This window comes from Nymphaea colorata, chromosome 4, assembly GCF_008831285.2.
Source record: "Nymphaea colorata isolate Beijing-Zhang1983 chromosome 4, ASM883128v2, whole genome shotgun sequence".
Classification (NCBI taxonomy): Eukaryota; Viridiplantae; Streptophyta; class Magnoliopsida; order Nymphaeales; family Nymphaeaceae; genus Nymphaea; species Nymphaea colorata.
Genome location: NC_045141.1, coordinates 11,876,877 through 11,904,515, shown reverse-complemented (window position 1 = coordinate 11,904,515; position 27,639 = coordinate 11,876,877). Strand labels below are relative to the sequence as shown.

Here is a 27,639-nt window from a genome sequence, read left to right as displayed (position 1 = left end):
CCCCATCCCCATCCCAATCGCAATCCCACACTGTTGATTGTGCTCACTGACCTCACCATCCACACCATCCGATTGCTGCTTCAAGAGTCGCTATTGCAAGTCATGCAGAAAACTGTATATTGTAAAATTATAATAAACTTCCCCATTTTTCATATGCCATGTTCTGCAAACACACAGACAGAGAAAACACATATCTGGCTATCGTTGACATTTACAAAGCGAGCCTTCAATTCTCTTTTCCACATCAAGATTTACAAAGCAGCTACACCAATAAAGCCCGCTCTCTCCTTTGCTTAAGCTGAATGCTCTTAGAGTGATATATGGTCCATTCAAACTGTAAAAGCCTTTGAATTGAAGGCTTACACACCAAGAAAAGACGGGAGACCTGCTTGCGGCATCTTTTGCTACAAAATTCTGAGGCAAACAATTTCTTGACTAACACGCCAGGTTTGCTCAAACTCACTATTAAGGCTGAAGCGAAGATCTTGCGTTGGGTGGTGGTGAATCATCATCTGGGCTTTCAGAGACCTCCAGAGGAGTAGACAGTAGACTAAGGAAGCTTCCTTGAACAGGTTGGTTGGGGCTAGCAGCAGGGTCTGCAGTGAGGGAACAAGCAAAAAGAAACTGATTGTTTTGAAAATAATAAATTGGCGGACCACATTTCAGAGAACGAGAAGGCCTTGAAGTTCATACCAAACAATGACTTGATTGATGGCTTCTTTGGCTTGCTCTTTTTCTTCAGCTCTGCTGCATTGACCAAAAAAAAGTTTATATTAGACATTTAGACAAGTTTATGCATGAAAACACACACTGCGCGCGCGCGCGCGCGAGAGAGAGAGAGAGAGAGAGAGAGAGAGCGAGTGAAAGAGAGAGAACCAATTCCAGGCATCTGTTGATCATTCACAATATCAAAGTTCTTGTATGTGTAGCCTACAAAATTCACGTCCTTAGATGAAAGCATCTGTACAGGGGAAAAAAGAAAAGTCAAATTCAGCTCATGACTAAACCAGCTCAGATACCTGAGGATTGACACTTGGTAGATGAGGTTTCAAAACCTTTCATGAAAAAGAATAACAAAATACCGCAATTACTTTGCAAGACAAAAACTTGATGACTAAAACAAACAGTTTTCAAATTTAAACAAGACGCATACCAGAAATAGAACCATAAGGTGAAAAAGAAATTTAGATTTGTCAACAGAAGAACACTAACAGGAAGTAAAGATAACAAAAGCTAACAGCATCATCAAAAACTTCCAAAACATGGAGATAAAAGAGAAAAAAATTGAGCAAGCTCATTATGTGTTAGCATAAAGAGACAACTTCTCATCTTCTATGAATGTGACTTCTTTCAGCATTTGTATGACCTTGGATGGATGGATGCCTCAAGACAAACCCTGGAATGCACAAACTATTTTAGGCAAAGAAGGCAGAGAGGGTCTTTTTACATATGGAAAGGAACATCAACTCGTTTAGTGGGATTCTCGAAAACTATATAAATCTACCATACATGCTCATGTAAGTTTGAAACTTTGATCAAGTAGATTTCAAAACCGTGAGTTGTGGCTTGCAACTGGATGGTGTGGTTCCACAAAACAGGTCATTACCTATACAAGTAAAAACGCTGGGCAGGACTAGGTGGCAGGCACCAAAAAAAGCCTAAGTGGGTAGGAGGTCTATTTGACAGGAATATGGGGAAAAATGCAAGAACAAAAAGGGGAAAAACGTGCATTTTAAAATTTCTCCGCCTCTAATACTATATTGGAAGATAGAGCAAAACAAAAAGAATTACATTATAAGTGTTAAGATTTTAAATTATACTACATTTTTTTATGAGGTAACTAGGTGCCTCAGCCTAGGCGTTTAGGCTGCCAAACCAAACCCTAGATATTCTTTTGACTATGAATAGGTCATTACTTTTAATTGGATGTCTCTCTGATGCGACATTGTGCTTAATTGCAAGGAGAATTAAAGCTTTCACTGTTTCTACAAGCGCAAAACCACATAATTGAGGATGAGAAACTCAAAGAGAAAACACACACACAGAGTCACACATGTACAAGCACATACATGCAGACCATTGCCTTTCGAATTTCAAAAAGTAAACTGGACAGATATGACCTCTATCTCCAAGAACAAGAACCAGACAACCCGACATAAATCATTGCTTTTACAGTTTGTTAGCTGCTGACTAACAGAGCTGCGATAAAACTCACACACAGCACACTTAACCTAATTCACCTCTAAATGAGGGCCAAAAAACTCTCTCAACCGAGAGAGCATCCATGTCATTAAAGTCATAAAATCCTAATACAGTATCAGTCCTTTATATAAGAGGGAAAATGGGTCGCCTGCTCCTAAGACCCGACCCACACCTTATTCCTGTGCCCTATACTATTACTAATAAGACTGTTCAGGGTCAGAGGCTAACACAGTTGCACATCGTATTTGAATAGGATTTTAGAAACAAACTGTCTGAAATTTTCAGTTCATCTGCATGAGTGTGTGTGAGCACAGGTATGAGTGTGTATGTGTGTGTGTGTGTGTGAGAGAGAGAGAGAGAGAGAGAATAGGGAAATGGCCAAATGGGATCTTAGGCTTCTATTAGAGACATAGTTGATGTCATTCATTCCTCAGTAGTCGGTGGAGAAGGATTACTTTGGATGCGAATCAATGCTTCTCTCTCTCTCTCTCAAAAGATGGTACCAACCAAAAGGAAGCAGATAGGCTTGTCACAAGCTTAACAAGTATTATTTGTATGAATAGACAAGTATCTATTGTTTGGTCAGGATCAATTTTTAAGCTTGTATACGCACCCCACGAATAAATTACCTGAAGGTTGGTTCTCCAATTTTGACCTTCATTGTTGGGAGCATAGACACATATATCATTCTCAGGAAAATATTAGCAAAGTTTTTCTCGGGCATTTTTTGGTGAAGCTATTTTTTTCGAAAAATCTCGGGAAAATCTCAACAATTTTTTAAAAAAATAGAAAAAAACAAAAAATTATGTAAAAGTAAAATGCACAAAAAACTAAGGAGGAGACATAGAACAGAAGTTAAAACTTGAAAAAAAAGAGAACTTGAAGTCCGGATTCTAGAACTAGGCGCTGATTGCAGCTCTATTAAAATAGTTAAAAGACAAACAAACTTTGGGAGTGAAGGGAAATCTGTAAAAAAATTAAAAAAAAAAAGCTAGAAAACATATCTCCCTTCTCCCGTCTCCAACTTCTCTCCAAAGGGCAGCGAGGTTCAAAACATATCGTAGAGGAAAAAGGGGGCTTAAAAGTCCTAAGCCCCTACGCTATAAAAATTTCTTTTACCGCTTTTACATTAGAAAGAACAAAAAGTTCAAAACTGCCCTTTTAAATCTTTTCTTTACATAAACTACCCCTTTTAAAAAGGAAATGGAGCATGTGCAGTTTAAAATTTTAAAACTTTTCAAAAATACCAAGACTGCCCCTGTTTTGGTAGTATCTTCTACTAAAGAAAAACAAAGGACTCATTAGCCTCATCATACTGGATTTTTTGTTTGTTCTCAATGTTCATGTTGTTCCTGATACTAGAATTGGTTGATCAACTTAACTTTAAAAGATGACCCTTACGGGCATAACCAAATGAGTCAGAAATAGATGCCGTGGAGCATTTGCCCACAGTTATGATGATGTGGATATATTTTCATATCAATATCACAACAGAAAATGGGGAGTAGCATTAATAGATCTAGAACCATAATTTAAGGTTAATAATTTCTGTAGTGGCAGTAATATAAATCCTCACCTTTCTCCATGGACCTGATCTGGATGACGTCGGGATAGGTCCCCCCGACTGCAAAACGCAATCCAAATAAAAATTCTTAATAATGTTACTAAGAAAAAAAAACATACATAAAACTTCTCACATAAAAATAAAGGAAAAAAAGAACCACATTATATAAAAATGCTACAGTCAGGGCCATGTGAACATATTACATAAGAAGACCTAACAAGCAAAACAGGTTTGTAGCACAATTCCTCATCCACAAAATCATGTCTCTATGGAGGGTGACAAGGCATTATGACGTCAATTTATGTGGTAAGGACTTACGAGTCATCTCAACAAGGCAGCAATTTGTTTTGTGATAAGCCTCTAAAACCAACAAAAAGGCAACACCATCCAAAATAAGCTTAAACTTTGTTAACTTTCCAATGAAATCAACACTCAAGAACATGATAAACAGGAAATTACCTCCTTCATGCCCATATCCAGTCTGAGAAATAAATATTAAAATTTATGGACATAAATCTATAGCAAATGGGATCCTTGAAATCATCAATTAGATTATTAATTTGTCAATTTTCCTTCTTTCTTGCTAAAACTCAAATAAAGAAAAATACCATCGGCCCTCATTTCAAGTTGGGCAGTTAACAAAGGACCAAAAAGTATAGACTGGTCTACAAATCTTTATTTTTGTCTTGTGAAGAATATGCTTCCATTTCCTATTCTGGTTCCATCTCTACTTGATTGGGACTTCTGAGGAAATTTCTGAAAACAGTGTTTTCTTATTTTGGAATAATTTATCCTTGAATCATTAGGTTTAGAGTCTTTAGACCTATGCCACACAAGTGCATGCAGTGTGTGCAGGTGTGGATTCAGCATTCTTGAAAAAAGATGGGTATGGGTATGGAGAGGATATAATTCTCCAGCCAACCGGATGCTCCAGCTTCTCACACAAACAAACTGATGCATCATCAAGTCGCGTGTGTGAGGGGCTGGAGCATCCGGATGGCTGGAAAAATTAACGTCCTATACATATATATATAGCCCGAGTGTGAGAGGCATGAGCATCCAGATGGCTGGAGAAATCCACATCCAATATATATATGTATGTATGTATATGTATATGTATCAACAACTAATAAGCTATGATTTTATCAATGATTCAATGTAAAAAGAAAGCAATTTATTTGTTACTGCACCCGACATGTCACTTAGCTTTAGACATTATCTACAAAGTTTTTTTCATATGCGTTGCTTGTTTGGGCCCTGAGTACCTTTTTTCTTTATTTCTACTGAGGCTATGTCAAGAAACATGCAACCTCCAATCCATACTGTCATGGTTTTGGAGGAAGGCACTATATCATGTATAACTTATAGTTTTTTAACTTAAAGAAGAAAGGGAGTTTCCTTCAAAGGAAAGATCAACTTGAATCGATGCGATGTGGCTTGTCCTTAGCAGCTAGGTGGTGCAACTTGACATTTAGAAAAAATAAGGTTGTAAGATTTTCTACTTGATTTTTGCTATTGATTTATTACTTTTCATTAATTAACATGGCAAGTTTTAAATGAAGTATTTCAATTTCTTTTTCTTTTCTTTCTTTGTCTAGATGAAAAACATCCAGGGTCACCTAGACACCAAATTAAACATTTTAGGGCCTTGTGCATAGGTACTGACTACCACTCTCAATTAGTAAGCTCCTTTTATCAGGATGGTCGCTAATCAGGCAATGTTACAGTAACATTCCAAGTACAATTTAGTTCATGCATATACTACAAAATATTTTACAGCTCTCAATAATAGGGGTACAAAAAAGGAGTTGGTTTGGACTGCATTATCGAAGTCCATTTGTTTTGTTCTCTTTAATAATCTAAATCCAACTTCAAAACCAATCCAATATGACAATCCATCAAACCGAATATAAAAATGCATAAAATCCAAAAAGTAGGGTATGGATTCAGAAACTCAAATATAAACCAAATCCAAACCATTTATCTTCAAACGTTTATTAGTATGTTTTATATTAATTTCTATAAAATCATGATCAAAATAAACTAAGAAATTAATTTTAAAAAATATACTACTATATGTTTTCTTGATTTTTTTTCTTTTAAAATATACCCAAATATTAACGAGAAAATCAAGGAGAGAAACTTGGCTGCTCTTCAAATTCATATTTCATGTCAGATTCTTAGCTTAAGTTCTCATAGTGCATTTCGTTCTATTTTATATCTAACAAGATGAGGGGTTTGAATGAATTAATTTTGTCAAACAAATTACATCATTCCATATATTGTATTTGATATTTTAGTTCTTTAAACAATACAACCAATATTGTCTCCACAAGAAGGAAAGAGAATTAGCTGCTCTTCAAACTCATATTTTATGTCAGGCTGTTGGTTCAAGTTCTCATGGAGCACATAATTCTTATTTCTTTACATACAGAAGAGTTTGAATATGCACAAGAATTTGGATTTGAAGTTAAATCCATCTTCAAAGAGTATGTTCAATTTTCATTCCAATTTGATTTTTTCCGCCCTTCACATCAGATGGAGAATAGACAAAGTTAGATATGTTAATTCATTACCAGACCAAATTTATGAATGAATCTATTTTTAATCCTTTTCCACCTCTAAATTCACTCAGTTGGATCAGATATATAATCCACTCCATTTGCAACCTTAACCCATCATGACAAAATCTAACAAGCCCTGAGAGCAAGAACTCCAGCTTTCCCAACAGTTATTCACCATCCATCACAAAATGTGCCTTCAAAAAACTTGCTCACATCTTATCAAAAAGTTTTCATCCATTGTGCAATTTTTATAGTTCATAGAATGGTTGCCATGTCTAAAAAAATTTTGCATGTAAATAAACATAAGACTTACGAAATTTTTACCAATCCCCTTAAAGAATAGAAATGACAAAAGTATCTGATTGGAAAAGAAGCAGGGGTGGAGAGAGGCACCGAACCTCCTCGAACTTCTCAAAGTTCTGAGTGTCTAACTCATCATTGACCTGTGGCACAAATGCAGCCTCCATCTGAGACAATTTGTCCCATTTGACTCCTTTAAACCATGGATGTGACTGATTAAAAAGCAAACAAGTTACGCCCCAATAAGCACCATGAAAGGAAAAGAGAAACACTGGAAGTTGGACCCAAAGTTCCAAACCTTTATTTCATCGGCACCCTTTGTACCCAGTCTTTGTTCAACATTGCATAGTAATTTGCTGATTAGGTCTTTAGCTTCAGCAGATAGATCTGCTTCCTCAGGGAATTTTAAGTGCGTCCTCCAATTCACAATCTGCAAGCAAGATAATATATAATTATGAAAGAGATAAACATAAATTATGTAGTGATGACAGGAAACAAAAAGGGGATCTTATTGTGAAACAGGACCCAACAAATTATATTGCCCTTTCAGGAGAAAGTGCAATGTATGTTACCAACGTTCACACACAATTGTTCAGTTTCTTTCTCTTAACAATAACCATGCTTTTCCATCAAAGAAATCCCTAAATAACTCCTAGTTGAATAATGCTCCATGCCAAGTTCCGGCAAGGTGGTGAGTGGTCTCTATAGCCTAAGGCGAGACAGAGACAGGACTAGGTGGGACTATGTTGTCTCACCCTCCAGAAAAAACCAATAAAATGAAAAAAAAAAACATTCATTGACATGCATTCTTCAATATGGAAACATACAATTATCAATATATCATTACTCTTGCATAAATGGTCTATCATATGATGATACATTACCTTAATGTAACCATGAAGAACAATGAAAGGATAACCTCCGAAACCAGTTCAGGGGTGTAACTGCAACTTAACAGGTTCCATATTTCAGGAGTTTAATAATGGTATATCGGGTCAGTGGCACTCCACACTCCCATATCTTAGAATACAATATGAAACAACGTGTATTCAATGTTACGCCTTCAAAACATTAAAAAACACAGATTAACAACTTTTTGTTTTTAACATAAAGTTACATAAACTTCGTAAATTTGAATCTTAACCTTGTCATAAAATTTGAAGAACAAAATTAGAGCTCATTTTGCCAAGAAAATTAGGTCAACGTCTCAACGTTTAGCTTCTAGTGAAATTCTGCATGTTGTAGATAGCATATACTTGTTCGCTTGTTAATGTTAATGAAATTCATATTTGTATAAGAGGGAATTTATTTTACTATTTTTCTTATTTTTTAAAACTTTTTCTGAAATTCTATTTTTTGTGGTTCTTGATATTAAAAATTAATTTCTTGTTATTGCTACCTCATCTATCTACCTCCAGACCCAACTGATATGGATTACACTACACATTCTGTAAAAATGCTTATAACAATGAAAGCACCAAAAGTTTAAAACCCATCATACACATTAAACACATTATAAATGAAAATAAAAATAATTAGAAGATTAAAACATCAAACTTAATGAAGTTGAACAATTAAAATTAGAAGGTTAAAGTTCATATGAATAATGGTTAATATTAAATGCACACATATATATGGGTTCATGAAATATGTGGATTGAGCAGATATGATCAATATGTGAACCGGTGATGCGCCGTCCAATGAACTTCATTTATATTTCACAAGGTACCTGTAAAATCACTTTCATAAGAAAAAGTGACTGACAATTTGCACTTTGATTTGAAAAACTAATTTTACACGACACCTGTTAACCATCAACTTGATGAAAGGAGCCATAAAGCAGTTTAGATAAATTTCAATTGTACTAATATATATGTATATATATATATATATAAAAGAGTTTGATACTGTCATGTGCCGGATGTTGTCGGATGCCTAATATTTAAAAATTTATCACTAAACAACAGTCACCAAATTAGTATTAGCCACAATTTATATTGCAGCGACGGTTCTTGGTGGCATTAGTGATGATTGATGGTGATTTTAGCAACAAATTTTTAAATTTTAGTAATCCTGCAAATATCTAGCACACGACAACAATGACTTTTATATCTATATTGTTAGTTTATATGTCAGTACACTCATATATTCATATGTATATATGCTTCAACCTACATCACTATATTTAAGTGGTTGTATGAATACATATATACATATGCATATATTATAAACAGAGGACTTCCAACAGCTAGTTTCTAGTGTTGGGAGTTCTAACAGCTAGTTTTCCAACTGCTGGAACTCAGCCAACAGCTCGTTTTCGAGCTGTAGGAACTCAGCCCAACAGCTAGCTTCTCTCTCTATTGTCTCTTTCTCTCTATAAGTATTGTATCATTCTAAGATAATGCTATGGCTTTTGAAACTAGTCTTTTATGACTGCTTTGTATGAATAATATTCAGCTTTCCATTCAGATTGTCCTCAATGTACTTGAGTGTGAAAAGATTATCATTTGTGATTGTGGTAGTGTTTACATGGTACCAGAGCTTGGGGCTCTATTCGATCTGATTCTCTTTTGTTTCGCCAAGCTGAGGATGTCTTGGGGAGGTGTTTTCAAGCTGACTTGAAGTTCTGGCTCACCAATTGGTTGGTGACTTTGCTATTTGAAGATCAGCTGCCGTTTTCTTTTTCTGCTGAAAGTTTCCTCTTGATTGTTGGTGGCTGCTGTTATGGTAAACAGCAATATAATTAAGTTTTATTGAAGAATCGATCCTCTTATGCTTATGCCCACAAACTACAAAGTATTTGTCGATTAGATTATAAGGAGAAGTTATGGGATTTATATTGGCCATCGGACTGCAGCTATCTTGATTAATCTTTGCAGCTGAATTTGCTCTAAAAACTGTAAGTTCATTTTTTTCTATCCTCTGATTTTTTGTCAGCATTATGGATGAAAAAGTCTCCACAATTCCCATTCCAAAACTTACTTCTACGAATCATGCTCAATGGGCTGGAACCATTGAGCATTTTATTATATGTAAGGGACTTTAAGAATTAGTCGATGGGAACAAAACAGAACCCCAACTAATATTGACTAAAGTGGTTGACGGCAAGACCCAAGAATTAGAAGGTAGTGAAAAAGATAAAGTTGTGGCTGATTATGAAAAGAAATAGGATGAATGGAAGATTGACCATCACAAAATTATTACTTGGATCTTTACTTGTGTAGATAATGCAACCGGATAACAAATTTCCAAACTCAGCCATGCTCATGAAGCATGAGTTTATTTTGAAAAGACTCGCACACAAGGATGTGGCCTATATGTGCAATATCCAAGTTAAGATTACTAATCTCCAACAAAGAAATAGAACTATTAAGGAGCATGTTGCCAAGATGGATCAGTTGTGGAATGAGATGGCTATGTTTCAACCAAATTGGGTGGATCCACATGATGCGGTCCTAAGAGAAACAAATTTAAGGGAAAAGTTTTATAAATTTGTTATTAGATTAAGATCAGAGTGTGATGGTGTAAAGACTTCCTTACTTCATCGATCTAAAATTCCTTCTATGAATGAAGCAATTAGCCAAATTGCAAATGGAGGAAAACCGTTTGAACTTTTTTGAAAAAAAGAATGATAATGCTCTTGCAACTTCATATCCTGAATCCCATATTAGACCACATCGACCACCAAACTTCAACAAGACAAATGATGAAAGAACTAAGAAAGTCATTTGTTTCTATTGTCGAGAGGAAGGACACATAAAACGTAAGTGTCCAAAATTAAAAAAGAGCGGGGGAACTGTTGGAGCCATGAAGAAAGAAAGCAATAATGGATCATCATTGCACTTCAACCTCTCTTGAAAGGAATAAAAGAACCAATATTGGGAGCCACGATTGCATCTACATCCTCAAGTAAGTATTCATGGATTCTTGACTCAGGAGCATCCTTTTATATGACCCCTCATGTCCCTTTCTTACAGAATGCACCAATAATAATTCTTGTTCTTTTGTAAAAACCGACGATGGAACACCTCTTTCTACTAACCTTATTGGCAACATTGATCAAAAAATTTATTCAAAAATTTTTAAAGTACTAAAAGCAGTGTTGTACGTATCGTACGATACGACCCCGTATCGTACAATACGTATCGTATCGTTTTAAAAAAACGGTACGATACACCCCCCGTATCGTAAATAGGGGGTGTATCGTTCTTGTATCGCACGTATCGTGCGATATAGGGCCCAAATCGTACGATACGGGGCGATACACCCCGTATCGTACGATACGGTCTGATTTCACGGAAACCCGCTCGAGACCTACTTATTCGGCTTCTTTTTGAAAAAAAAGCCTCCGTTCTTCATTTCTCAAGCTCGGATACTACCGTCAGGGAGGGTGATCGTCCATTTTCACCATCAAAAAGTTGATTTTCACCGTGAAATCAAAGATTAAGGGGTCGATTTGTGCCTGGGTGGTTGATTTTCGTTGGGAGGAAAGGGGTTTTCTTCATTTCTTCTTCCTAAGGTATAAAATCTCATGTTTTTACCATTTATTCATAATTTTTTACCGTATAATCGTAGATTGAAAGATTTTGAGTGTTTTTCATTAAGTTTACCATAGGATTTCGTTTTTTTTTTGAAGATATGGATCCCACATGGCAATGGTGTGAAAGGGTGAAGGAGAATAACCGCTTGAAACTCAAATGTAGCTTCTGTGGGAATACATTTTCAGGAGGGATTAGTAGAATGAAACACCATTTGGCAGGGACCTCCAAAGATGCGTCTCCTTGTGTTGGAGGACCAAACAAACCTTTGCCTCCATATGTGCGTCAGCAATGTTTAGATATGCTTCATGCTTTACATCAAAAGAGAATACAAAAAGAAATTGAAGAGGCAGATGTAGGCTATAGTGAGCCTTTGGAAGATGAAGAAGAAGAGGAAGAAGCTTATGAATGTGATGATGAAGATGATAGCAGTCTAAGAATAGATTTGGAGACCTCAAGAGGTAGAGATCGTAGAGGAAAATGGATCATGTATGAAGGAGGTTGATCTGGCATAACGGGAAGGAAGAAAAGAGGCACAGCAGATAGGGCCAGGTGTGGTATGTGACCACCTAGTGGTAGAGTTCCTATTGGTAGGTCTAGTGTTGGCTCTATTAAGAGCTTTTTCCCTTCATATACTAGCCCAGGTGGTCAGCCGCAAATTCGTGCTGCTATGACATCTAAAGATATGCTATATCAAGCACAAAAGATGGTAGGGAAATGGTTTTATGATGCATGTATTCCATTTAATGCAGCTAATTCTTTTCAATTCCAAGCCATGGCAGATGCAATTGCTTCTATAGGCCCCGAATTCAAAATGTCATCATATCATCAGTTGAGGGGTAAAATTCTTCAAGATACAGTGAAAGAAGTGTCTGAACATTGCGATCAATTGAAATTATCTTGGAAGGAAACAGGTTGCTCCATTATGTCAGATGGATGGACTGATACAAGGTCAAGAACACTTGTAAATTTTCTTGTTTATTGCCCGAAAGGTACAATGTTCTTGAAATCTCTTGACTTGTCTGATGTTCCTAAAACTGCTGAGATTTTGTTCAATGTTTTTGATAATTTCGTACAAGAAGTTGGACCTACAAACATTGTACAGTTTATTACAGATAATGTTGCAAATTATAGAGTTGCAGGAGATTTGTTATTTCAAAAGTATGGAACATTCTTTTGAAGTCCATGTGCCACTCATTGTGTTAATCTTATGCTTCAAGATCTTAATGAGATGCATGATATGAAATCAGCCATTGACCAATGTCAAGAGGTAACAAAATTTATCTATAATCATGCATATATATTGAGTTTGATGAGAAAGTTTACAAAAGAAGTTGAATTGATACGACTTGCACAAACTAGATTTGCCACAAATGTATTGACTGTGCAGAGTGTGGTGAAACAAAGAACTCCTTTGAGGCAGATGTTCGCTAGTGAAGAATGGACTGTATATCCACATGCTCATAAAAGAAATGCTTCTTTAGTTGTGGATATCATATTTAATAACGAATTTTGGGAATCATTTGTTAAGTTATTGAAAGTTTGTGTTTCATTAGTGAAAGTCCTCAGGTTAGCTGACAGTGAGGATAGGCCTTCCATAGGATACTTATACGAGGCCATGGATAAAGCAAAAGAGGCAATTCGAGACAACTTAAAAGGAAAGAAAAAGTTATATATGCCCATATGGAAGATGATAGATAAAAGGTGGACTGGACATGTTCATCAACCTCTTCATGCAGCAGCTTACTATCTAAATCCTGCAATTAGATTTTCTCCTACATTTAAGGACAGAGAAGTCTTAAGTGGTTTGTTGGACTGTATTAAAGTGTTAGTGGCAGATTCTAGAGAACAAGATGCCATCAGCAATGAGTTAGATCTATATGATACTTGTTATCGGGGCATGGGACAACCTGTCGCCGTTCGAGCCAGGACAACCATGCGTCCAGGTAAATACATAGAAATGTTTAATTTACTTTGCATTTGTTACATTTGATTCTTTTAGAACTTTCACATTGATTTGATATCACTTATAATGTTATAGTTTTGTTTAGATTTGTGGTGGAATAGGTATGGGTTTGATTGTCCAAACCTAGCACGTTTTGCAATCAAAGTCCTCAGTCAGACATGCAGTGCTAGTGGATGCGAAAGGAACTGGAGTGTGTTCTAACATATCCATAGCAAAAAAAGGAATAAACTCGAACATAAAAGGTTGAATGACCTTGTCTTTGTTCGATATAATATGAGGTTGAAACAAAGGTAATATAGCTTAATGTTTACATTTTTTGTACAATATATTTATATGAAATTATATATTAACAAGCTTTCTCTTATGTAACGTAGAGAATTACAAAAAACATCAGCAAGGAAGCACACATCTCAGTTTGATCCTATCAGCTTGGAAAACTTTGACGATCTGGAGCCATGGATTGAGGAAGAACCGACTACAATATTTGATGATGAAGATCTTGAATGCTTCAACCTTGAAGCTGAAGCAACAGAAGGCTTTGTTGATGAAGGAGAGTCTGCTAGTGCTACTACTAGTGCTGGATATGTTGGTGAGGATATTCCAATTCTTGACGATGAAGAAGAAGAAGAAGATGAAGATGATGAAGATTATGAATGATGAATCATTATATGTATCGAACCACTTAAGAGTTATGAATCTATGGTTGTTGAACACTTGAATGTTTTATCACTTTATGACTTATGCTTTGTTGATTGAAATTGAATGATATTGTTATGAATTTTGATGTCTATGAAGTATGAATGATGAACCGTGAACGCGTAAGTTTATAACATTTAGCAGTAATAAGTCTATCATTATCTAAAACATGTTTTCTATGAAGAATTTATTATTTTTAATTTTTTCTGATTTTTTTTATGAATTTTTCGATCTTTTTTAATTTTTTTCTGATTTATTATTATTATTTTAAAAAAATTTACGATACGGTTACGATACGGCGTATCTTAAAGCCCAACCGATACGCCTTACGATACGCATTTTACAACATTGACTAAAAGTAAGATATATTCTCAAATTAAATTTTAATCTCTTGTTTCCTTCTCAAATAGCTGACCATGGTTGTGACATTACTTTCTCACAAACTAAATGGTTTATAGAGGACCAAGTTCCCAAGAAGATGATTGGGAAGGTATTAAAAGAGACTATCCATATTATGTGGACTATTAGACCTATACAAACCTTTTTGTAATCTAGTTAAGAAAACCAATGTAAATCTTTGGCATCAAAGGTTGGGAAATTTAAGCTTTGGAAAACTATCATGTATCCCCCCTTTTTGAAAGACATATGTATCAAAAATGTCACATGTGATGATTGTATCAAAGAAAAAATGAGCTCTTTATCCTTCAATGAAAGAACCATTGTTTCACAAACTCCTTTGGAATTGGTGCATTCGGATGTATGTGGGTCCGCTCCTATTATGTCAAAGGAGAGGTTGTCTTATTATGTGACATTCATAGATGACTTCTCTAGATTCACTTGGATCTACTTTCTTAAATATAAATATGAAGCTTTCCTTCACTTTAAGAATTTTTATAATATGATCAAGACTCAATTTGATGCTTTGAAGAGTGCCTGTGAAGGAGAGTATTTTTTAAATGATTTCATTTGTTTTTTTGAAGGAAAATGGTATTGTTCACCAAAAATCATGCTCTAAAACCCCTCAAGAAAATGGGACTGCTGAAAGAAAACATCAACATATAATTGAAACTACATGAGCACTTCTAATTTCAAAAAGTGTTCCTAAAAATTGTTGGGCTGAAGCAGCTCTCTCTTTCGTATATTTGATAAATAGAATGCCCTTTAGAACTTTGAATGACATTTCTCCTTTTCAAAAGCTTCATAATTTAGAACTAACTATAAATAGTTAAAAGTTTTTGGATGTAATTGTTTTATTTTGAACGATAAAAGTGTTAAGCTCTCATCCAAAGCAATCAAATGTGATTTTATTGGGTATTCTGAAACTCAAAAAGGGTATAAGTGTTATGACTTTGAACGAGATAAAGTATATGTATAAAGAAATGTTATTTTTATTGAAGATGAAAAGGGCTTTAAGAAAAATGAATCCAAGTGTGATGATTGTACTTTTCTTTTGAGCTGATGGATGATGAAGAATGTTCTGAAGGTAGTCATGATGATGATAAATGTTTTAACAGTGAACATAGCATTGCATGTGAACAAGAAGATGCTCCATCTGAAAATAAGCCAGCTAGGAAAATTCTTACATATAGAAGAAGAAATCAACATATTGAGGCAAAGGATGCAATTTTAAACACACTCTTGGAAGATCTAATAGAACTACAAGACATACACACAAATTTTTTTCCTATGATTTTTTTTCTCCTAGGCATAGGGCTTGCTTTAGCTATTCATTCCTATGAAAAACCTACTTCATTAACAAAAGCTCAAAGCCAACCTCATTGGATCAATGCCATGAAATCATAACTTGATGCCCTTAAAAAATGTAGAAGTTAGGAATAACAGGTTTACCTACAGGAAAAAAGACTATAGGTTGCAAATGAGTCTATAAAGTCAAAACAAAAGTGATGGATCACTTGAAAGATATAAAACTAGATTAGTGAACAAAGGATATACCCAAGAGTATGGTATAGACTATGAAGAAACATTTGCAGCTGTTGCTAAAATGACTGTTGTTAGAACCATTATCACAAATATCATTCTCGAGTTTTTATCGGCAAGGTTTATCTCAGGTATTTTTTGGCAAAGCCATTTTTTTTTTGGGAAAAACATTGGGAAATTCTCGGTGATTTATAAAAAAATAAAAAAAAACATCAAAATTAAGTAAAAATAAAATAAATGAGAAACTAATATAAAAAACATCAGAAAACTAACTAGATAAGCAAGAAATGAAAATTAGAAAATGGAACTGGCACTCTAATAAATACTGAAAACACAGGTTATCTAATGGCTGAAGCATCTGATGGGATGCTCTTCTGGGTTTCCAGCAACCCTCACCTTCGACATAGGTTATCACTCGTCACTCAAACCCTCACACACCAAACATAGCTTCTTCACTTCTCAAAGCCTCAGTGAAAAGGAGATACTCAGTAAAAGGTTAGGCACAGTTGGAAGATGCAACTTCCACTCTCACGAAAGGTAAAGTTAATAAAGCCTATTCACAAAAAGTTAAGAGTTAAGTACCCTTTTTGCCATTAAAAAGAAATTTCAGTTCAAAAAAAACCCTTTGTTTCTTTACTTTTAACACGTTATACCCTTCCTTAGCAAAATAATTCATCACATGAAGTTTTTATGAATCAAAACCGTGTGCAAGAACGCTTAACAGCACAAAAACACAAAAATTAAATGGCAAAAAAAACACGATTTTATTGCAATAATATCACGATAAATTTTTTTTTGCCAATATTTTCAAAATATCATGATTTTTTGGCATTTTTTCATCTTCATCCTTTTTAACCTTTATATCGCGATATTTTTTAAAATATTGCGATATTTGTGTGGTTAGAAGTTAGAACATTAATTACAGTTGCATCCAATTAAAATTAGCCTATTTTCAGATGGATGTCAAGAATGCATTTCTTAACGGAAATCTCAGTGAGGAAGTCTACATGAATGCTCCATCTGTTATGAAATACCTAAAGGTAAGCTCTTACATCTTAAGAAAGCCTTGATCAGGCTCCAAAGGCATGGTATCATAGATCCAGTAAGGTAATGTTTCATAAAGGGTTTAGATCTTGTTATTTTGATACAACTATGTTTGTTAAAAATACTATTGCTGGTGCAATTATATTACTATTGTATGTTGATGATATGATTATTACTAGAAGTGATGATCAAGGCATTAAGCATGTCAAACATTTTTTGAAAAATGAATTTGAAATAACTGAATTGGAGTTTCTTACTTATTTTTTTGGGTATTGAAGGTGCATACAGCGAAAGAGATTATCTACTTTCATAGATCAAATTTGCAAATGATTTGATAGACAGGAAAGATGATAAAGTTGTTGAGACACCCAAAGCTCTAGGGGTTTAGATGAAATCATGTGATGGTGAACCATTGGAGAACCATACACCATATCAACAGTAGATTGGAGCATTGACCTATTTGACTATTACTAGGCCTGATATAGCTCATGTTATTCGTGTTGCGAGCCAATTTCAACATGCACCTTCATCTATACATATGAGAGTAATTATAAGGATCATTAGATACATCAAAAATACCACAAACAAAGGGTAGTTCTTATCCCCCTCTTCCTCAATATGATTGCAATGCATGTATAGATGTTGCTTGGGGTGCAGACCTAAATAATAGATAATCCACCACTGGTTTTTGTATTTTTAGGTAAATCAATGATTTCATGGCGATGCAAGAAACAAAATAAAGTCTCACTATCCTCTACTAAAGCATAATATCGAGTTATGACTACTGCAGCTATGGAGATTGTGTGGCTGAAGAGTACTTGCCAAAAGATATGTGGATTCACATTGAAGAAGAAATTAAAATATTAGATTATGTTGTGACAACAAGAGTGCAATCTACATTGCTACTAATCATACATTTCATGAAAGGGCAAAGCACATCGAGATAGGCTGTCACTTTGTTCGAGAAGAATATCCATGAAAGAATATAGAGTTGTCCTTTGTGTATGAAGAATATCAAATTCCAGACTTTTTCACCAAAGCATTGACATCAAATAGATTTCAATTTCTTCTTGGCAAACTTTCGGTGATATCACCACAAGTTTGAGGGAAGATGTTAGTTTATACTTTATATGTAAGTACACTTACGTCAGTGTCACAGATATCGCGATATTTTCAAAAATATCATGATATAAATGTTAAAAAGGGGAAAACAAACAAAAATGCCAAAAAATCATGATATTTTGAAAATATCGGCAAAAAATATTTATCATGATATTATCGCGATAAAATCACATTTTTTTCACCACTTAATTTCTGTGTTGTTTATATGTTCTTCCGCACAGCTTTAATTCATAAAACTACACATGATGGATTATTTTGCTAAAGAAGGGTATAACGTGTTAAAAGCAAAGAAACAAAGGATATTTTTTGAACTGAAATTTCTTTTTAATGGAAAAAAGGGTACTTAACTCTAACTTTTAGTTAATAGCATTTATTAACTTTACCTTTCGTGTGAGACGTGAGAGTGGAAGCTACGTCTTCCAGCTGCGCCTAACCTTTTTCCCAGTGTCCGCCTCTTCGGTGAGGGTTTGACAAGTGAGGAAGCCGCATTTGGCATGTGAGGGTTTGAGGAGTGATGAGTGATAACCTGCATTGAAGGTGAGGGTTGTTGGAAACCCAGAAGGGCATCTCATCCGATGCTTCAGCCATCTGTGTTTTTGGTAGAGTGCTACGACACAAGGATATGTGGGTTTAGCCCACGTACCCGTGTCGATACGCTGACACGAGAATACAGATACGGGATAGGGGTGGATACGTTTTGGATTGGATCTGGGCCAGACCAAATCCGAACCAAAAAATGAAGTCGATTTGTATGATTTTTCCTGTTGTATTAGTTCTCCTCTTATAGAAAACAGTAGAAGAAGACATGTTTTTATCAGAATTATTAATTTAATGTTTTTTTTTTCATTTTATTATTTTTGAGAATATAAAATTTGCCGTATTCGCATATCCAAAAAATTTGAAAATTGCCGTGTCCGTACCCGCACCCATGTGACATAGGTAGAGTGCCAGTTTCCATTTTCTAATTTTCATTTCCTGCTTATCTAGTTAGTTTTTATGTTTCATATTAGTTTCTCATTTATTTTATTTTTACCTAAGTTTGACAAATTTTTTTTTTAAATCGCCAAAATTTTCCCGATATTTTTTCAAAAAAAAACATCTTTGCTGAAAAATTCCCGAGAAAAACCTCACCCATAAAAACCCAAGAACAATATTTGTGACAATGACTTATATATTTGAATGTATAAATGTTTCGACATACATCACTATATTTAAGTAGTTGGATGAATACATATATACGTATGCATATATTATGAACATAGGACTGCAATATATTTTGTTTTTGTAATATTTCTGTTTTTCTGTTTTTATCTTTTTTTGTTTCTAACTGTTGGGAGTTCCAACGGCTAGTTTTCTAGCAGTTGGAACTAAGCCCAACAGCTAGCTTCTCTCTCTATTGTCTCTTTCACTCTATAAATATTGTATCATTCTAAAATAATGTTGTAGCTTTTGAAGCCAGTCTTGTATGACTGTTTCGTATGAATAATATTCAGTTTTTCATTCAGATTTATTTCATCAATATGCTTGAGTGTGAGAATATTATCTTTATGATTGTGGTAGAGTTTACATATATATGTATAATGTAAAAACAATATAAATGTGCAATAACTGTCACAAATATTATTTTCAAGTTTTTATCGGTGAGCTTTCCCTTGGGTATTAAACAATGTAGTTTTCCTTGGCAATCTAAAGAATTTAAAAAATTATAATTATAAAGAAAACAATATAAAACTTACGAAAATTGAGTTTTCTACTAATTTTCTTAAAACACTGATTAAAACCAAAGATATTTTAAAAATATTATAAGAAACATAGATATATTACAAGACAATTTTTCTAATAAAAGGAAAAAAATGCAGACATTTTCATCTTGTCAATTTTTTCAAAATGTTGCCAATTTTTGCTTTTTTATTTTTCTTTTGTCATATTTTGTTAGAAAAATGGTGATATTTGCAACAATGTGTAATCCAGATTCCAGTCAAGATCAAAGTTTGAAACGTAAACTATTGTATAAATTTCAAATTTAATATTTAAATAGCTAAAATATAAAAAAAAGCAAGAAAAACAGAAAATCAGGAAAAATGCACCCTCCAAGACCATGAATCACATAAACATAAAAAACAAAAAGTATATGCTACCATAACATGCAAGTTTTGACCAGAAATCAATTAAATAAACCACTTAAATTACTTGAGATATTTGAATAGGTCTCAAGTAAATAAATTTTACTTCAACTATGCAAACATACCTTTTCAAAATGAACTTAATATTTCACTTATCATTTTTTATGGGATATGCAATGTAAAAGACAACCCATATTGTGCTTTAACGTCAGAGATGCATATTATTAGTTACAAAGTACAGTTACATTCCTTAAACTAGTTTGAGGAGTGTAACTTATTAGTTTCCCCATAGTTATGGTCTGTATCACAATCTATGTCACATGCTATCTTCATTACTATGGTGCAATACTGACAAGAATGATGCAAAATCACAGGCAGCATTTAGAAGAATGAGAAAAAGAAAGCCTGCATAAGAGAATAAGAGAAGGAAGAAGAAGAAGAAAAAGAAGAAGAAGAAGAAAGTGTCTCAGACAGTAGAAGAGGAAGGAAGAAAATTCTTTGTCAGACAGCAGAAGAAGAACAAGAAGGAAAAGAAGAGGAAGAAAAAGAAGGAATAAATAAAAAAAAAAGATAGCTGAGTTTGTTTTTCTATGTTGAACACTTCACTGCTTAGCGCATAGGTGACCTAGGCAACCACCTAGACATGTCCATATAGCAGGTTGCCTTGGAACAGCCAGCCTAGACAACCAACCATGTCTGGCATGCCTATGGAGGCCAGGCACAAGCCTGGTGCACCATTGACAACGTAGACAATGATGAAAACGTAGTTTATATTGCACATTGTGATTACCCATACAAACCAAACAATTGCTTGGGTAGCAAAATTTTACCTGGATGAGTAAAGAAAAAGGCAATCAATAGCCCTTAGCAAGACACACAACCATGCACAAATGAGATTGCATCTCCTAAGCACATGGACTCAGACATATTAAACGTTCACAGACAATGACAAACATGCTCACACAAAATGAACATGTGTACAAGACAACGATTAAAGAACAGAAAATGAAAGAAGAAGCAAAGAGAGCTATTGCCAGGGTTAGACAATAAATGTTATACATACACACATACACACATATACCAAATATACAAGATTCACTTTGAAAAACATGTTCTATAATATAATTTCATAGTTAGACAATAAAAGTCTGAAATATGTCAGAAAAGTTATGACTAAAAAATATATCAATATGCAAATAAGTGGTTTTGTCGGCAGGTTGATACTTATTGAAGAAGTACATATACCTTTCTACAAGTTGCCATTGGCTCATCAGAATAAAATGGTGGATAACCCACAAGCATCTCATACATGATAGCACCAAGAGACCACCTACAAGAAGGAACCACATGCTTACAGAACAACCACATGACATGTTAATACAGTAAAAAGTTACCTCCATACAACATCACTCACCAGTCACACTCCATTCCATAACCCTTCTTCAAAAGAACTTCAGGAGCAATGTAATCAGGTGTGCCAACTGTAGAATAAGCCTGATTCATGTGGAAGCAAGTTAAGGTCAGAGAGATAAAACAGGACAGTATGAGAGAGAGAGATATCAAAACCTCTTTAGTTTGCTGGTAAGTGGTAAGCAATTATAGATAGCTTCCGAATGTAATTGAAATCTAAAGTTTCTTTCTTAATATAGTGCAACTCTTGACCTAGGTATCAAATCTCATCCTGCTAGGACAGGGTCAGCAGCAAAATATACAGAAACCAGACACAAAAGTACACCTTTATACAGAAAAAGCTTGTGTATCGAGAATTTGTACATCAGGTTTGCTGCATATAGACTAAGCAGAAAAAGGAATCAGACAAGTACTCCCTCAGGTAGAGGTCCAATGCAGAAACAAATTAGAAGCAAGAAATGCAATATACCAGTAGGTTCTGATGTCAAGGTTCCAATAAGTTTCACTCAAACTGCAGGAGGAGCAGATACTTTCTGTTTGAATTTTAGAACCTGAAATGCTTCCTTGTATATATAGTGAATATACATCCTTTTGCACAAGTGCTAGCAAGTAAAACTGTTTCTTTCAGTAACAAAGATTAGTTAATACTACCATAGGCTTTGACCATCAATTCTTCGTTTATGCACTCAAGCATTATGGGTTAAATGCTGACTTTTAGAGCTTATGCCATTTTACAATATCTCCAACAGTCACACCATAACTTGTGCTGAAAAGATTCATGTATATCTTATTTGGTAAGTGGCAATAAGTTGCTGCTTCTGCAGCATTCTAGAAGGTATGGCCTTACATGAAACTCTTCTAATTTTTTAAGACATTTGATGCAAGAATAGCACCATCAAACAATGTCATTATTTATACCATATGATAACATCACCCAAAAAAAATCCTAATCTGATTGCCAGGCAAAAACTCAGTTTTGGTGGTGCAATAACTCTTGGTGCAAATGAATCTTCACATTTGGAAGAAAGTTATGAAAAAAAATTAACTGAAAAAAGTGACAAGGCAGCAAGATCATGAACTTGCCAGCATGCGCCTGTTCCTTTGCCAATGTAACAGTTGCTCCTGCTGTGTGCGTTTAGGTGCTGGAGAACTGTTTGAAATACCATCACCAGCTGAGGACTTCAGATTTCTTCCAACAGAATCACTCTCACTAAGAGTAGGGAAACTACTACAGTCCAATGGCTTACATAATCCAAAATCTGAAAGCTTTAGATGTCCAAATCTATCAAGCAATAGATTGTCTGGCTTGATATCTCTGCCAAGAAGAACATACTGCGAATGTAAACCTTAAAGCAAATAAAGATTAAGAAAGTACAAAAGAAATAGGTAAAATTAAATAAAAACCTGTGTATGTAATTATGCTTGTGGATTGACTCAATAGCCAAGACTGTCTCACCTACATAAAATCTAGCCTCGTCTTCTGTCAGTACATCTTTGCGCATAAGTAATGTCATCATATCACCACCAGGAAGATACTCCATTATTAGGTACAGAAATTCTTCATCTTGAAATGAACAATACAGCTTCACAATGCAAGGACTATCAACCTCAGCAAGAAGGTTTCTTTCTGCTTTGACATGCTCCACCTAATACACAAATGTCAGAAAAAGAAAGCCTTCTGAAAAACAACAGGGACATCAAAGCAACCAAAGAAATCATTAAAGGCACCTGTCCTCGGCGTAGCATCTCTGACTTTTTCAGCTTCTTCATAGCATAAACATTGCCACTAGCCTTTTCTCTACAAACCCTTACCTGGAAATAAAGCGACTCAAATTCAAATGCTTTATACAAAAAATGTTACCAGCATTTAGATAGCACACAATCTAATAATTTATGTGATATCGGTACCCTGGGTGCAGGGCTGAGTGCCAGTGTGGGTGTGGGGACAGAATCTTTTTTTTTTTTTTTTTTTTTTTTTTTTTTTAAAACATGGGTGTGGGTGCGGATGGTATAGATATATAGTACAAAATTGTCCCTCTACAAGACAATATTATCAATTAACAAATAACAAATTTACTGTCTAAAATCACATCCTAGATTACAAAAGCTGTAGCCTTTTAATTTTTTCCATGTAATATTCATACTTTGGAGTTTGTTTTCAGATTTTATAACCTTATCGATGACATAAGTAGGCCAAGCAATTAGCTGGCATATATCTAATACTATAAGTTTATAACTGTATAAACATACAGCATATATTCTGAATTTATGCATAATATATATAAGACTGATTACAAAACTGGCCACACATATGTAGAACTTATAGACACACACACACACACCTATGTGACATGGGTACGCCAGTTTTGCCCAGTTACCCGTGTCGGTACGTGGGTATGGCGACACGGGTACGGGTACGGCTGCATTTTAAAACTTTTAAAAGGAAACGAGTTTCTGCCAAATCTTGCCCTTAAGTTAAGAGAGTGAACAGGAAAGATGGTTTCTCTTCTTTTGGTTTTTCTACAAGATACCAAAAATGTATTGATAATGAAACAGGGTTGAAGGTCATACGAAAGCAGAAAGCTTCAAAAGCATGAAGCATTGAAGAATATTGATGACAATGAAACAGGGTACGTGAAGGGCGTACAAAAGTAGAATGCTTCAAAAGAACGAAGCTTTCGACAAAAGAAGAATCTAGACAGTTTAATGGTAGGTTCAAAACTGCATGAATCGTTAGAAAGTTGACCTAGTCCAGGCTTATCTTTAATAAGTTGCAGCAGTAAGTAGCACTGAATTCTAATGTCCACCATAGAAGGTTCTGATCCCCCTAAAGGGGTATAAAATGTAAATATACACAAAAAGCACCACCAACACCAAATGCAAAACTACCTCTTTTCTTTGATGTATCCCAGCGGACCTTCAGGAACATAAGACAAAAGCAACTCATATAAAAAAGAACCCAGATATTCACTGCTATGTAGGTTGATGCAATAATAAAAATCTCAGAAGTATTGTTAAGAAAAGGAACTTTAATAGCTCTTTGGAAGACCACTGAGGAGTCTGAGGTCATCTTAGACAGATACTTGCCAGGTCCCAAAGGTCTAACAGATCAGGTTCCTGCCTAGGACTACCTGAGGCCCCCAAATGCCTTCACAAAAAACTATTCATTTTGCTTTTCTTCTAGTAACGATATCGATATTGATATGACTATTCCAAGAAAATTCAAGATTTATATATATATATATATAAACGAAAATAATCTAATCTTGGATTTTCTTTGAAATAACCATATGCATATCTATATTACTTAAACAACACCATGCAAATAAGACATATAACTACTTTCACTTTAGCATGTGGATTCTTTGTTTTGTTATTGAGTACAAACTACAAAGAAAAGAGAATAATACCTCTCCGAATGCACCCCTCCCTATTATAGTAAGGAGATCAAAATCATCGACACCCATCCTGTGCCTCTGGAGGCGCATATACTCAGTTTCCTTTTGTTCCAGATATTTCAGAAGGTTGTATTGCTCTTCTTCAGATACTTCTGCATCAGCCAGCTTCTTCTCCAAGTTCCACCGCCTAAAAGGTGCATATACAATCAGAAGCACAATGCTAACAATAAAATACTTTTTATACAATTACCCTCTCTTCATGCTATATGACACAGACATACTACTCTCTCTCTCTCTCTCTCTCTCTCTCTCTCTCTCTCTCTCTCTCTAGGATCCACCAGAGAGTCACACGAGCATTATTGATGGGCTATGGTATATCGATAGTTTATGGTGCTTTTAGCAATGGTCTATAGTGCTTTTAGCAATGGGGTTTAATTGTTTATCCATCTACAGCGGGTTGATTTCAATTCATGTATAGGAGAATTGAAATAAGCTGGCTGCCAAATGGCTAAATAAAATTAAAACCTGTCACTAAAAATCTCCTAGCCACAGGGACATTAGCAATGGTTCTTGATATAGCAAATGGTTTATGCCTATGGTACATGGCCTATGGTGCTCCTGAACAACAGATTTTAAATTATTTAATTATCTGGCAACATCCTGTGTCCAGCTAATTTCAATTTTCATATATATATATATATATATATATATATGACCATTTTTCTCAAAAAAATGTGAAAAAAAAGAAACAAAGGAAACTGAAAAAGAGAACAAACATGAAATTTTTGTCTTTTTCCCCATTTTTTTGCAAAAAGTTTCAAATTATTTAGTATTTTTAATTATTTTAACATATTATTAAATAATATTTTGAATTTGATCAATATTCTGGTATTAAAATTAGTAAAAAAATCAACAACTTATGTATTAAGTTTTATATTTGTAAAACTTTTTGAATGCCCAAGATTTTCCAAGAGAAACCTTGTTGATAAAAAATGCAAGAGCAATAATGACACACACACACACATATCAAATTTCCACTATATTACACATAAAAGCGGAATATCCATATGCCAATAACGTAAGTGTAGTATATCTTACATAAACATATACATCATCATATATATATAGATATACATATAATAAAATAAAGATACTATCAAAACCAGGCCGAGTCACCGAGTTGGCCCAGCAAATCACAAGCAAATTCAATCTGAATAACTGGACTTTTAGAATCTTGCTCTCAGCCTCCCCGCTTACTTTAACCTACCCTGCCTCCCTCCCTTTGCTGAAAGTTATTCTCCCATTCTTGCCTTAAGCCCTTGAAGCTCAACCTATTTTCCATGTGACACATTACTTCCCGCAAAAATTGGTTGACTTTCTCTATTTTTCAAAGGTTTTTTGCTGGATACCCCAGTCATCCTGAGCTCCATCCAATCATGGCCTCCTGATGCAATGCATTGGGCGGGCATGCCTAAACACAGTCTCCAGTGCAATGCATTGGTCAGTATGCTGTGAAAGACTGGAAGATTTCTCCTTGTAAACCCGGATGGGAAAAATCAACAAGTCACGAGTTGGCATGTGATTGATCCGAGTCCAACTTCCGAAAATTCCAACCATGTACAAAAGCCAGAGTAATCAATAATCATATAAAAAATCATTGCACAAATTGCAAAACTTGCTTTCAAAAATACAACACATACTAAACCGACATTGATCAAAGAAGAAGAACTAGAAAGTCACGTTAAATTGTTAATTATCCCACAAAAAAGTATTTGGACGAAATCATACCTCTCCTTCCGATCTTGCAAGCTCTTCATTTGAGCTTTATAGTGGTTCTCAATATACTGCTTCGCAGCGGCAACTTTCTGATTCGTGATGGTCGAGGGAGCCTCGTCATCCACCTGTTTTTGACCATATCTCTCGATCTCCGTTTCCTTCTTTTTTCCTGAAGCTTTCAGCTTGTCCCTTGGCTGGAATTTCTGAAACCAACTTCTTGTGTCCATCTTCGCAGCACTAGCAAGAAAGTACCATTCCGTGAACGTAAAATTCGCCCCGTAAATTAGCAGAACAGAGAAACCCTGATGGTCGAATTCCTCACTTTCAAGGTTCGCCCCATTTCCACCAAGTTCTCTCTGTAAATCAAAGAAACAAAAGAGATCATGCGTGTCAATGTCGCCATTGATGCACACTGAATTAATCAATTCACGGAATCAATCTCTTTTGAAAATGGGAGACATAAGCTAAATTCATCACATGGAAAAGACAAGCTCCACGAAAAAGGATCAAAGAATCAACATAACCAATTCCAACCACTAGCTACCTCTGTCCAGCGAAAGGCGATAAACAATTACCGTCCAAACTCTAAGACGAACCCCAGAACCAAATGCGATCAATTCCTACTCCAAAAAATCCTCGAATCGACAAACCAAGAGCCTGAATTCCCACGTGCCAAACGGAAGCAACGAATCCATCACCCTATTTCGCACACCTGGAAACCAATCTGAAGCAACCTTCAGAATTCTCAAAAGCAACAGCAATCGTGACAAAGCAACAGCGAGCAGGAACAGGACGCATTCCCGCCAAAAACAGCAAGACCGTTCGATCAGATTGCGAGGTGTTAAGATCGAAACCACCTATCGAGATCGCAAAGGAAAGCAAACTCTTACCAGAGATCTAGAGCAACGAGAGAGGGAGAATGAAGGAGAACGAGAGGGAGAAACCGCGTCCACGAGAAGACCGTTTTTAGAGAAGGAGAAAGAAATCCGGGAAAGACG

The 27,639-nt window shown here is 35.2% G+C and overlaps 1 protein-coding gene across 4 annotated transcripts; it reads right to left on the bottom strand.

The window, feature by feature from the left end:
• Positions 1–103: 103 nt before the first annotated feature.
• Positions 104–27,639, bottom strand: LOC116252396 (uncharacterized). 4 transcript variants are annotated; one of them, XM_031626627.2, is made up of 15 exons: positions 27,532–27,639; positions 27,217–27,375; positions 26,654–26,997; positions 24,878–25,052; positions 23,196–23,279; positions 22,872–23,113; positions 22,551–22,782; positions 21,472–21,551; positions 21,303–21,387; positions 6,929–7,060; positions 6,729–6,842; positions 3,779–3,826; positions 877–961; positions 694–747; positions 104–596 (listed from the first exon to the last, which is right to left on the bottom strand). In XM_031626627.2, the coding sequence occupies exons 3-15, from the start codon at positions 26,866–26,868 to the stop codon at positions 466–468; spliced, it is 1,677 nt and encodes a 558-aa protein (XP_031482487.1). In that variant the 5' UTR covers positions 26,869–26,997; positions 27,217–27,375; positions 27,532–27,639; the 3' UTR covers positions 104–465. The 4 variants fall into 4 exon arrangements, with proteins under 4 accessions (XP_031482487.1, XP_031482485.1, XP_049933268.1 ...); XM_031626625.2 differs by having other exon boundaries at positions 27,217–27,365; positions 27,532–27,637; XM_050077311.1 differs by having other exon boundaries at positions 27,186–27,353; positions 27,532–27,619.